The following is a 13,848-nucleotide window of genomic DNA, read 5'->3' on the forward strand; positions in this document are numbered from 1 at the left end:
CTTTCCCTTGAGCATAGGCCTTGAATGATCCGGTTCCCTACAGAAAATTGATAAAACAAACACAATCTGAGATTTAAGAAATACAAGAAAGTTTGGTTTTAAACCTCACCTCTGACTGCTTAGAAGAATGGCAAAAGGCGCAAGGAGCCTGATCCAAAACAACAGATGATTTCCCACCAGGAGGAGCATTTATTTCCATATTTGCATCATTTAGTTCTTCAATTGTTTTCTTTTGCCTTTTTCGATCAATGGCTCGACTTTTAACACCAGGAGCATCTTGTCTCTTTGATAAATATTTAACTGAATTCTGGAAATTTTTTCAGGTTTGTTGAAATATTATGAAAAGCACACAAAATAATAAAACAAAAATAAATTATCCAAGCAAAAGAGCATATACATGAAATATTTCAAATCAAGTTCATGACTTGCAGGAAAAAAAAAGAAGAAAACAACAGACAACCATAGCTAATAAAACCCCACCGCATAACAAAGCTATTGGTAGGGTCTGGCGAGGGTGAGAGGTAGACAAACCATACCTCTATCCCAGAGAATAGAGAGGTTGCATCCACGGAGACCCGCGACTCCAAAAACGATATATAGACATGAATAGTATACTTTAGAAACATAGAGTGCATGTATCTAGCATGAATCCGAATAGCAAAGACGATATTCTCTTGAACAGTATTAACAATATAGCATTAGTAGGCCACCGATAACCGAAACATGGTAAGAAAAAGTATAAAAACAGATAAAGCATTTTAAGAAAACGATAACAAGAGGAAGGTAACATGCAAAGGCCATCAGCAGTTGAAAGAAGACAAGTTCTCAAGGAAAAGTAAGACAAATTTGTACCCTCTCCCTAAAGGTCCATAACCATCCCCTAGAGATCCCGAACCCTAATCCAGCGTCTCCATGAACTCCTATCATTGATCATATCCTAAGAGAGGTGAAAATCTCTCAAATCCAGCATAATCCACGCATCCCAAGCCAGTTTGGGCGAGGATTTCTACAGCTCTAACCAGCGTTGTCCACGGTCTCCTCTTCACATGCCCAAACCATCTCAAATTCGCAATCTTCCCTCCCTTGTCTATCTGAAATACTAGCGACGACCAATCTTTCCAGAAAGACCTCATTTCTTATCCAGTCCAATCTCGTGAGCCCACGCATCCACCTCAGCATCCTCATCTCTGCTACCTCCATCTTAAGCGCTTGTCTCTTCTTGTTGACTCAGCAATCTGTTCCGTATAACATAGCAGGTCGAACTACAACCGTATAAAACTAGGGCACATGGTAGCATTCAAATTTTGTTTTAACAACGTTTTTTCCGAGTCTACCTATGATTTTATTTGATGCTTCAGGTCCACTTCGACAATCCGCCTTAGGTGGAAACCCCAACCGAGGCTCGAACCGACTACCTCTAGTAGGAGAACTGCTAAGCAGTTAATGCGGAAAAATATCAGATATCGGTCGAGCACCGATATTTGAGATATCGGTCAGATATCGGTGGGATATCTGTATATATACAGCACTTTAACACTAACAATTCGGTATACTCTCCTGCTATTAACAAATTATCCTTTTGCAACTTGCAAAACACTAACAATTGTAGCAAGCAGGACTCTGATTAAGACTCAAAACACCAGCATTAAACACTAAAAGTTGAAAATTAAAACTTAAACACTGATATCTGGAATATCGGTGATATGTCGGTGAAATATCATTCAATATCGCGGATATTTTCGGTACCGATATTCTGACTGATATTTGACCAACACTTCACATGAGGACCGATAACCGATATTGACTGCATAGAGAAGTAATTGCGCATTCAATATATACTACAATTTGCTCTTCTCCAAATTAATCACTAGCATGCATACAAAGTAAAATGTACTAAAATGAAATAATAAAAAAGGTAAAAAGAAGGGAACTATTAGATTACTCAAATTGTAACATTAATTTATTAAAAAAAAGAAAAAAAAACTGTTTGTTACTTACCCTAGGGTTGGTGCTGCTGCAGCTATGATTATTAGTAGCCATTGAAGGAAGAAGTATTGTATTGTATTGTATTGTATTGTATTGATTACAGGAGACGAGATCGGAGGTCTAAACAACCATCGGAAGCGTCATGGTGCTGGATTATTTAGGCGGATCTGAACATCAATTTCAGTGTAACGTCCAAAATTTTTTTTTATAGTATTTCACACTATATAAATCAAGGCCATCATACAGAATCGTGAAAAAATTGTAAGCGGAAGGCAAAAAAAAATGGCCTTTAAATTAGTTAAGTTATTAGGTTTAAATATTAAAAATACATATTGTTTATAATATATATATATATATAACAAAAAGAATAAAAATTCAGGCCTATCGGTTGTCGGGCCGGGATCGGTCAACCACCCGGCCCTGCCTTATAGCCGCTCTTGATGTATAGAAACATGATAATAAATAAATTTAAATACACTGGGTGCAAATTTCTCCTATTTGGTTTTTGAAAGCGTGAACTTGAGACATCACATCCTCTTCTTTTACTTTATTAAACGTTTCTCTTTCGACTGCACAAATTAAATCATTGTTCAAATACTCATCACCCATTCAGTTGCACAAATCCGTTTTGATAAGCTTCATTTTAGAAAAACATCTTTCAACGATTGCGGTTGCAACCAGTAAAACCAAGGCTAGTTTCAATATTCGATAAACCAAAGGAAAAGTGGTGCGCTTTCCCGTTTCCACCATTACACGAGCAAGGTCACACATTACACCCATTTTTGTAATTTATCATCTTCCTTTAAAGTGTGATAAAAAGTCGTAAGATCATCACTCGAATTACACCATCTTTCTTCATTACTAAAATCATTTGAACGCATCTCATAAAATGACACTATCTTATTTCAAACTTAATAAATGAACTATAAAGATTTAAACTAGACATATTTTCTAACAAACTAGTTGAGACCTCAGTGTATCTATTTTCATGTTCTTGAATTTGCATATCCAAAACCATATTAAAAACCTTCACCCTCAAAATGGTGTCGAGTGGTGGTGTCTGGTGCAACGATGTTTTATGTCTGGCTAGTTTCCAATTTCCAAACAACGAGTATAACTTTTGAAAATGGTTAATGGGTTTTAATTGGTTTGGGCGTTAAACTTTGGTCGGGCTTTTCTTTGGTTGAACTTTTAAATTGGTTGAGCTTTAAACAAATAGGGGTAACGTCATATTTTTTCAGGGGTAACGAAATACGAAAACATGTCTAAAAAAATAATTTTTTACACTATCGACGAAAAGTTGAGGGGTAGCGGAGGCTACCCCTAATGAATAGCTAGGTCCGCCCCTGGACAACGTTTATTCTAGTCCCAGCAACTGTGTAACTGTAATTGTACAGGCGATACGAAATAAAGAAACAAGAAAAATGATTTTTAGGTATTTGTGTAGCTTTTATACGGATTTCGTGCATGTTTGGGAGTTTCAAAACACATCATTAACTTATTCATTTTTTTTAAACAGTATAAAAACAGCTTTAACCCTTTCAGAAAGCTAAATAAAAAAATATTTTTTAATTGTTAACATTTTTTTAACTTATTGACCTTTTTGAAAAAACCATTATAACAATAAGTTGTTTTCAAACTCAATCCCAAGCATGCTCTTCGTTTTCTAGCACGACTAGTTATAAGTTGTAAGTGGTATCTTGGTGCTTAGTTTGAACCGAAGAAATGGTTTTCTTTTTCTTTTACAAGGCTAACAGGTCGTTGGTCGCCTTCATAAGAAAACTTTACCATAATCAGGGAACCTTTGGGCTAACCTGAAAGGCTGAAACCAACTATTTTTTGTCACATATTGACTTGAGCCTAAGACCTACCCCATTTACGAGATGGGGTGTTTAGGTGTCTCGCCTCAACCACTGTTAAAAGAAATTAATAATTATTTTTAGAGTATCTACAACAACAAACTTCTACAAACCACTATATTAGTATCACATCAGATTCCAAACTTTTCTCAAAAACCTTTCTTTCACAGCAACAAATCTTCACATACCACATCAAAAGAATATTAAAATAATACTCTATGTATGTATGTATGTATGTGTGTGAGAGTAGGCCCACCTTTTACCCCAAATGCCGTTGGATGAAGTCCGGAGACTCAGACTTTGCATACAAACTTTCAACCCACAACAAGACAAGTTTATGTCTTTCTCGACCGTTAAAATTCACATCATCTAGACCTTATGTTTCGCGCCACCATTGTGAATGCACTAAGGTTGATGTTGTTGGAAGAAAAAATCATCTCTAGATAGAATTTCTTATATTATTAATTAATTAATCCTACAATACCAAAAGGGGAAGTGAGGATAAGAAAAGGACATGCGTACATTTTTATAAACAAAAATAAGATAAACATGAATGGCCCTAGTAAAGTTTGAGATTTCTTTTCCATTTACGAAAGATAAAACTTTGTATTAACTATTAACCACTAGTACCTGCACTCATGAAAATAAACAAAAAGAGAATACAAGACAAAAAAAAAATGGAAAAGGGTGACATATTCACATGGCGAAAAGAGAAAAAAGATGTATCAAAAAAGCAAAGAATTGATAAGATGTAAAAACAATATTAATGATACGAAGTCAGAAAAGTAATTTTTAGAATCTAAAACGAGCCACATTGAAAGGACTACTTGTGTTATTTAGAGGATTTAAAGCCTTTGGATAATCTTCAAAAGGTAAACAAAACATAGACTTTATTTAATGATATGTGCAGTGGCGGACATAAGGCTTCGGCAGGGGTAAACCGGGTTACTCCTCAACTTCCATCCCGTAGTGTAAAATTTTTTTATTTTGGTCGTTTTATATATCGGGTTACCCCTAAACAAAAACTAGGTTACCTCTCAAAAATTTTAAAAAGCCCACACTTTATTAAAAAGTCCATACATTAGTAAAAAACCCACTCAACTTAAATAAAATAAACCCAAAAAAAATAATATTACACCTCCAGACAACAGCTGTCCCCGCTGCTCCCACCACATCCAATAGCCGCCACTCCAGCAAGTCGCCGGACCACCACTGTCGTCCGCCGGTCATTTCTCCGGCCAAATTCGTCATCTACCTCCTAGTCACTATTGTTTTACTCAAATATTCAAAGATTCAAATGTATTGTTAATTGTTATTGTTCGTTTTTTTTTTATTTTAAGGTTTATATTTAAAAGGGATGAAATTGAACTTTAGGTTAGGGTTTGGTACTTTGGTTGTTAAGTTTGGTTGTTATTTTTTCTTTGTTTATAATTAAAATTGTAACTCTTACTTTCTTATATAGTTAGACCATTAGGGTATTTGGAACTTAGAAGATGAAGCCACATTCAAATCAAGTTCTTGTTGGCAAATTTTTTAAAAGAAAATTTCAAGAGTTTGACGACATTGATGGAAGTTCAAATATTGGTAATAATGTGCAAGAACAAGATGATGATGATAATATTGGTCCAAATATTCCTTCGACTTCAAGTCCTTCTATTCCACATACAATCTATTTGAATGATCTTCATTCGGATCCCTTTGATAATTGCATTTTCTAAGATGTATGAGAACGATTTTACTACAAAAGAAAGAGGGTGTCTTTTGGGTGAACTTAATGTCTTCTATCACCCTATAAAGGAAGATGAAAGATTTACAAAATTGGATGGAATACGTGATCTTACTCGTTTAATGGTGGAAATTGGAAAAGATCTTTCTTTTCCCTTGGTTTATCGGATATTGAAGCTAGCTTTGGTTTTACCGGTTACAACTGCAACTGTTGAAAGATGTTTTTCCAAATTAAAGCTTATCAAGACGGATTTACGCAATCGAATGGGTGACGATTATTTGAACAATGCTCTAGTTTGTATGGTCGAAAGAGAAACATTTCATAAAGTAACGGAAGACGATGTAATGGCTCGATTTCAAGCTATCAAATGCCAAAGAGGAGAGATCATCTATTAGGTAGGTGTGTTAACTTTATCTGTTATCGTCTTTTTTTTTTTTTCGAATGTATGATAAAAACAAAAATTTTCAGGTTACCCCTATAATTTAGTTCTAGATCCGCCACTGGATATGTGTGGTGACCTAGAACAAGAACCATGTGAAAATCCATCAAATTAGTGGTTAGGAAAGTGATTAAAATTTGTTTTCATCATCTCCATTAGATTATGAGTGTAAACCCATCTTTTGGTACCTTCTCACATTTAAAAGGTTTTTGTGTGGTTCACTAGTTTAGATGATTTCTTAAAACATGACATTCGAAAGCTTAGAAACATCCTCGTTAAGGTGGGCAGGGCACCCTACTTGCTACACGAGCTCTCATATCTATGACATCCGGACCCTTTAATTTCCACTTAACTTTTTTTAATATTTGAAGGTGGTAAGTACCTACTTCGTAATACCGAACGTGAGGACTTGCGAACATGGTGCTATGAATCGGGATCTAAATCATTGATCTTCAGCAAGTATAGAACTCGATTTTCATTTGTTGATTTGAAAGATTTATTAGCATTACATATGAATTATTGTGCATTTAACTCGGTAGAATTATCACTTATGTTTAGGGACAAGAAAAATATCTTCATATTCTTAAATTCGTTTAATTTGGTGAGTGGAATTGCATCAAGTGTGTTGAGATATAATGTAGAAAAACTCAAAACTAAAATACCATTTAATGAAATACATAAACAGAACCGATAGCCCATGCAGCTTGTTGATCCTTTTTAACAAAAGTCAAGTCTACGCATACATAATAAAGGGAGCCAAAAAAAACACCCCAAAACAGGCTTTTAACTTCAACTCTTCGACCTCAAAGCTAAATGAAACATTGTTAGTCCTTTGATGCAAAAGGCAATAAGCTGCTTGCAGCAACTGATTCTAAAATCCAAGTATGCGCAATGGCCCGAGACCCGCATTCTCGAGCTACATCCTCTGCTGCACCCAATCTTTGAAATTTAACCAAACCTGCATCCTCCAGCTCGGCACAGTTTGAAAAGTCAGCATTGTAAATAACCAAACTTACTCCATATACTTTCACATCAGCAAAACGATTTGAAGATAACTGATCCTTGGTCGCAATAATTGTGCCCCCGCCAGTCTTTACCAAGTTTATGAGATCAATCTTCAAAGCTTCAACAAAATCACCAACAAAATAAAACTTCATGTTGCTGAAAAGTTTTGGAGCCTGCAAAAAACACAAGTTTTATGATCATAAATATGCCCAATTTTCCACTTGGAATACAAAAATTAGTCTTACGTTATTTAAGGCTCTTAGTCGTCCAGATTTGGGCCCACCAGAACAACCGTGAGTGTCCCGTTGAACTTCATAAGGTTCTTCATTCACCACATGTCCTGCTTCCACACAAGCTTTTATCCCTGAAATTTTAAAACAAACATCACATTTTGTTTAATAAAGCCCCAATATCAAATCAACAGCTAGGATCAAAATTTCAAAACCTTACATTCCATTGTAACAATCCATTTCCCATTCAAAATGGCCATGAGAAATTTCATTGATCTTGTACATGCCCCGTTTGAATCAGTAGCAACAATCACATGTGTGACATTATCTTTCCAGTATTGTGTCACTAACGCCCCATTACTTCTTGCAAAATCAACCATAGTAAACTGCATTATCAAATTCATGTATTTAGTATAAGGATCCTCGAAAAGATGTGCATTTATAAAAGTTTCACTTATCATAAATAGGCTTGTATACTAACCTTTTGTTCTATAGAAAGAGCAGAACCACATAATACTAAACTCTTTCCATCCCTCTGCAATGTTGTGCAAGGATTCAGATTTGTAGATATTCTGCAATCAGAATGACGTGTCACAAATAATAATTGTAACTTTTCATTTATTTATTTTAAGATACTTGACAAATGATACCCTTTTTCAATTGCTTGTTTCTTAGCCTTTGACTTTTGCTCTCTTGGAAACTTTTGAGAAATATGATTTGGGCAGAGCACCAAATAGTCAACCTACGAAGTACATTATACATACAATGATATAATTAGAGAGCTTAGAACATAATTATAACATCAGAATCCACGTGTGCATAAAATATAAATAGTAGCTTACACAGTCCCATCTGCAATCAAAGATGTCATATGCACATGGCACATGATAAGTTTTTTGGCATGACTTCGCATAGCACCCAAGAACAGCTCCTAGTTCACCACAACTGCTGCATTTTAGCTTCTTTGCCCTTGCAATTTCTGATTTTAGATTCTTGATTGATCCATCCTTAAAATATATCCGAGGAGCCCTGCAAATGTCACTTCTAGAATGTTATGATTGCACAACACATATTCATCAATTAATATAGTTTTGGGGATTGACTGACTGGTGGCATTAAGTAGTCAAATGCATACCATTGGACGCATTTTTCATGAACATAGGTGATCTTCGAGAACTCAGCTGCATTTGCAACCACTTGCTTCCCTTGGGCATATGACACCAGTGCTCCACTTCCCTACATAATTCATAAAATTAATAGTTTCAAGCTTTATAGGTTATCTTTTTTCCATAAGTTTTTCAAACAAATTCCAATAAAACAGTCGTTTAAGAATACACAATTGGGTTTATTACAGACATCTGTTATCTTTGAAGAATGGCAAAAGGCACAAAGACTTGTTTTGGGACCCAGTTGATTTGACTGCCTACCAGAAACTGGTTTTTCATGTTTGATCTCTGACTTACAACATGTAGCAGCTACATTTTCAGAAGCCAGATCTTTGGTCTGAAAATGGCCATTTACTAAACCATCTGATCCACTGCTTGTTTTCTTATGCTTTTTTCCTTTCGACTCCAAACGTTTCCTGTAAGCATCATTTTCAGCTGCTCTCTTTGATGAATATCTTGCTGAGTTCTGAAAATTATTCAAATACGTGGCAATGTGATACAAAAAAAACAAGTGAGTTATTGCAAGCAAAAGTACACAAGCATGGAACATATTTAGCTAATGTGAAAGATAGAACTAACGACTAGAAATTAACCAGATGAAACAAAATAAACAAATAATGTAAGAAACTATTACGGCAAGCACACATCACAAGAGCATGGGAAAACTGTATCTATGAATGTAGCAGAACGTTAATCTTCATCCTAAAACCAACAAAATGAAATTACTAAAAATGTACTGCCATAAACCTATAAAAGGTGCAGCAATGTAGACTCTTTCCTTACCTTATGGCTGACGTTAGGATCCCTGCAATTAACATCAATTTCTTGGCAATCACTGGATGATGATGGACTCGGTGGTCCCATCTTCATAAAAACACCTCCATTAGCACCAGTCTCCCTGCGCTTATCATGCGCCGCCTGTACCCTAGACCTTGAATGACTAGGCTTATCACAACCACTCATCTTAAACTCTTGTATTTTGACACTTTCTGGTGTGACCAGTTTTCCCTCTTTCACTATAACATTGTTTTCCTTTCTTAAATTATTATTGGCATCCGTCTTTAACGAAGCAGAACACTGTGCTGATGCATTACTAACATCTGCAGGAAAAAAAAGTTTTCAAATGAGTCAACATTAAACAGCTTTAATCCTACTAATGAAAAGCTAAATCACTATAAACAATGTGGATTTTTCTTACCAGAACAAACAGGATGAATAACATTTGCCTTGAAGGTAGCTTCGAGATTTCTATAGATGGCCACAATATTTTCCATAAAAGGTACATGTTTAACCTCTGAAATATAATCAAATAGCAATCCAATCACAGACCACACCGAAAAACCACTAAACCTTCCCTAAATGCAGTGTAGTAAAAATCGCTATTAAATGCCGATTATTCGACAATTAATTAAACAGCTACCGATTCGATTTGACCTCATCGGCCCCTAAATCTATACCATCAAAATCAATGAAAATCAGACAGATTTGGAGAAAAAACGGTCAAAATCTTGTAAGTATTCGAATAATTATACTTCTTTTGGAAATTTATATTAATGTCCACTAGAGACTAGTGAGTTTTACAACACTGCCTAAATTAACATTGAAATTAATGCCTTTTCAGCCAACAAACAGATGCACAAGATACATATCTAGGGTTTAAAATTAAGAACAAACTAAAACCCTAACCGCTTATTATTATTATTATTATTATTCAATTTTTGAATCCATACCTTGGTCGATATAGGCATGTTTACAAGCTGGACACTCCGGCCCATTCTGACATAAACTGTTAGCAAAAGATAAACGTAAATTAAATAATTAATATAATAGCCAATAACGATGCAGTTAGTTGTGAAGAAAGTAAATAAATAAAAGTAACAAACTAACTTGCAGAAAATGTGATTGCACGGGAGCAAAACCGGTTGCTTAAACAACTGAAGGCTGTAATAAAAAAGTTAAATGAGATATCTCATTATTATTATTATAAACCCTAAAAAGGTAATAAGGCGTTACCAAAGGGGGCATTTGAGCTCGAGAGCGAGTTTTTGGAGGTGAAGCATCCATGGATTCATCGACCGAACAGATTCTTCCATTTTTGCCACTTATTATTAAGTGAAATTGTGAACTGATTTTTTTTTTTTTTTGTGAACTGATGATGATGATGATGATGATGATGATGATGATATAAATGGAGGCACTGTAGTGTAGTGTAGTAGGAATATAGCGGGATGACTGAGCTCTCAATTGGGAATATTTATGTCTCTGCTTTTATAACTCAATTCAAATAGTAACTGTCGACAAAGGTTGGGGCACGTGTCCCTACCATTTGCTACACTGTTCTTACAAATCTTCCTGAGGAAGCTATTTCAAGAATCTTCTTTCCGGTGGAAGCTTTTCTATTAAATTGTTATTAAAATTTTAAGTGTTAAATAATACTAAGACAGTCATTAATCTTTCACCCAAATTTTACTTTCTGTCCCTCATCTTCAAAATTGATCATTTTTATCCTTTACGTTTCAAAATCCTTTAGCGTTTATCCTTTTCGTCTAACCCAGTAAGATTTTCTCGTTAAGTCAGGTCATGTGCCTTGCACTGAGGGCAAATTAGTTATTTTACTATTTTTTAAAAATATTATTTAAAAAATATATATATTATACAATATTCTCTCTCACTCTCTCACTCTCTCTATGTTACTTCAGCCGCCAGGATGTTTCCAAGTCACCGGAGAACAATCATGAACCCACCGGAAAACAATCATAAACCCATTCTTATGGTTTGATGTATGGTTGAATGTGACAAGAAAAACAATAGTAAATGGGTTTGTCAGAAAAACGTATCTCGCCGGAAAATTCATTCTTCGTCAGACCAATAGGTCGGGTCTTTTAACTACCTTTGTTGTTCACCGTTTTGCACACCAACGTTCCACATTAGAGTCCACCACCGCTGCAATAGTTGTCCGGCGAAATCCTAGACCGTTCATTCTGCCGCCGCCATCTCTGTCGTAAATTGGTCGGCTTGGCTCTAAGCTATAACAAACCATAATAAAGAATAAAATAATCAAAGAAAGAAATGAATAAATGAGAAAGAAAAGAGAAGAAGTAAAAAGAAGAATGGAAAATATAAAGGAAAATTTCATCTCACATTAGTGGAGGAAAGAAAATGGAAGGCTTTCACCATGGTATAAATAGGATTTCTAACTCTTGTCCCACATCGCTAAATTACAAAACTTGTAAGCTCTTTATAAGGAAGAGAGTTCACATGATAATATTCTTATGTGCCAAATCACACCCAGTAGTCCTAGCGAAGAGTGCAAAGCACCCGACGCACACGGGCACGGGCTCGGGCGAAGTGCGATGGGCGCTTTGATGGCACACTTTGCACTTCGTGAAGATTCTTTCGCGATACGCGAAGATGCTCAAATTCAAGTATAAATAGGGCATAAATCTGGACTTCACAACTCGTTCAAAAATTTTCTCTTTTCTTAAAAACTGGTATTATACCCGAGTAATTGTTACGGTACCTCTCCAATCGAAAGGAACTTTTATAACACGAATCCAAAAGCTCTACCTAACCAAGGTATGTCATCGTGTAAAGTTTCATGTCTCGTGATTATCATTATAATTATGGGTTTATACTAGTACAGATATACTACATTGTGCTTAATCTAGGTGCTTAACATCATAAGGCTTGTTAAAAATAAACTTGCAAGGTGAGACATTTGAATTTTTGCACAACTCAGATCTCACTCTATGGTCGTAATCTGGGTAGAGAGTCAGAGTTTTTGTTACGGTCGGTGGTGGTGGTGTTGTTCGTCGGAGACGGTGGTTATGGTGGCGTCCATTTGAGACGGTGGTAATGGCGGTGTCCGTTGTAGATGGTGGTGGTGGCGTTTTTCTTAGTTAATGGTGGTGGGTTGGTGGTGGTGATGAAGGTGAAGATGGTGACGGGGATGGAAGGGTTGGAGATGGTTACATTGGGGATTGGAAGGGTTGGAGATGGTGACTTTGTCGGAGAAGACGACGGCGACGATGGCTGCCGAAGAGCTTGGTGGTGGTTGTCGGAGAGTTTGGTGGCAATGGAGAATGAAGAATGTATGAGGAAGAAGAAGGTGGAGAGAGAAAAAAATAAATACACATTAAGTTTTTTTTAATGTTTTTCTTTATTCTTTAAAACATTTTTTATTTTAAAAGGTAAAATGACTAATTTGCCCTCATGTGCAAGGCACATGACCTGACTTAACGAGAAAATCTAACCGGGTTAGGCGAAAAGGACAAACGCTTAAGGATTTTGAAACGTAAAGGACAAAAAGGATCAATTTTGAAGATGGGGGATATGGAGTGAAATTTGGGTGAAAGATAAAGGACAATTTCTGTAATTCTGTCTGATATTAATAATAATTCTTAAATGTGGCATTTGACATGTTTCCTTTATGACTTAATTATTCGTCTTTTCTCATTTGTCACGCTGGATATAAAACAAAGACGAGGTGACTAATTCATAAGTAAACGGGTCGAAAATGTAATATATTTTATTTAGAAATAGTTATGGCTTCGCTACTTGTCATGTTTATTTAAAATTTTGATAGTTCATAATAAATAACCTTTCCATTAAATTTGTGGTCTCTTATATTTAACGGGTCAATGGGGAACCAAATATATCACACGTAGATTCTCGGTACTCAGTTTCTCAAACTGATATTTGGTGCAACTGATTATGTTTTCATCTAAGTAGTTGAGGTTCGTTATTTTATCTAATTGTGTAAACACCGGTTTTATTTTATTTGTTTTATGTGGGGTCATTGTTTATTATTGCATTTTAAACTTAAATATTAAATTGACACTTGTTTTTTTTTTTTGTGGTTGTATATAACTCTGAAGTCATCCTTAATGTCAAACAATAAGTCCAAGCTAAAAACGTTGACCAAATATGAAGGAAATGTTCGCATTAGCTTTACTTTTTATATTTCTTATATTTCATTGTTTGTTCACACATATAACGTATGAATGCAATATATGCATTTTTATAAAATTTTGGACAAACGAGTGGTTGTGCTTCTGTACTGGTAAAACCCAAGGTCCCTTGGTCTTTTTGAAGGTCGTTCTTTCTGAAAGGCACCGCCTCTTAAAGACATTATCATCATCATCATCATCGTACTCAGTATATCCCATAAATAGCAAACCTATGGTAGGGTTTGAGGAGGGTAAAATGTAGACAGCCTTACCTCTACCTCGTAGGAATAGAGAGGCTGCTTTTGGTGAGACCCCCGGCTCGATAGTAGTTTTGCATCAAGCCTTGGACATAAGACCCATAACACTCAACCATCGGCGCACTGGTTGATTGGTGCATGTACCCTTGTCTTTTAGCTATCAACGTCACTACATGATGCCTGATTAACGTTCCGCCACTTTTAACATTATTTTCACGAGATTAATAAAAT

At 35.7% G+C, this 13,848-nt stretch overlaps 1 protein-coding gene across 1 annotated transcript; it reads right to left on the reverse strand.

Annotated features, from left to right (window-relative positions):
• Positions 1-6,815: 6,815 nt before the first annotated feature.
• On the reverse strand, positions 6,816-10,517 carry LOC143565581 (BRCA1-associated RING domain protein 1-like). The gene is made up of 13 exons (XM_077052516.1): positions 10,425-10,517; positions 10,299-10,352; positions 10,142-10,197; positions 9,610-9,705; positions 9,195-9,511; positions 8,602-8,877; positions 8,381-8,481; positions 8,088-8,274; positions 7,896-7,987; positions 7,727-7,817; positions 7,466-7,631; positions 7,261-7,379; positions 6,816-7,188 (listed from the first exon to the last, which is right to left on the reverse strand). The coding sequence occupies exons 1-13, from the start codon at positions 10,502-10,504 to the stop codon at positions 6,835-6,837; spliced, it is 1,989 nt and encodes a 662-aa protein (XP_076908631.1). The 5' UTR covers positions 10,505-10,517; the 3' UTR covers positions 6,816-6,834.
• Between the last annotated feature and the right edge of the window lie 3,331 nt (positions 10,518-13,848).

This window comes from Bidens hawaiensis, unplaced genomic scaffold (assembly GCF_021521415.1).
Source record: "Bidens hawaiensis isolate Kalapana, Puna unplaced genomic scaffold, B.hawaiensis_p1.1 tig00022487_1, whole genome shotgun sequence".
Lineage (NCBI taxonomy): Eukaryota > Viridiplantae > Streptophyta > Magnoliopsida > Asterales > Asteraceae > Bidens > Bidens hawaiensis.

Bases quoted from the DNA above. Each gene is read 5' to 3' on its own strand.
- LOC143565581 (XM_077052516.1), bottom strand. From the start codon at position 10,504: ATGGAAGAATCTGTTCGGTCGATGAATCCATGGATGCTTCACCTCCAA. The intron at 9,512-9,609 runs GTAAGAAAAATC...TTTTTCCTGCAG, and splicing joins TATTCATCCTGTTTGTTCTG to ATGTTAGTAATGCATCAGCA. The intron at 8,275-8,380 runs GTATGCATTTGA...TGACATTTGCAG, and splicing joins CATGAAAAATGCGTCCAATG to GGCTCCTCGGATATATTTTA.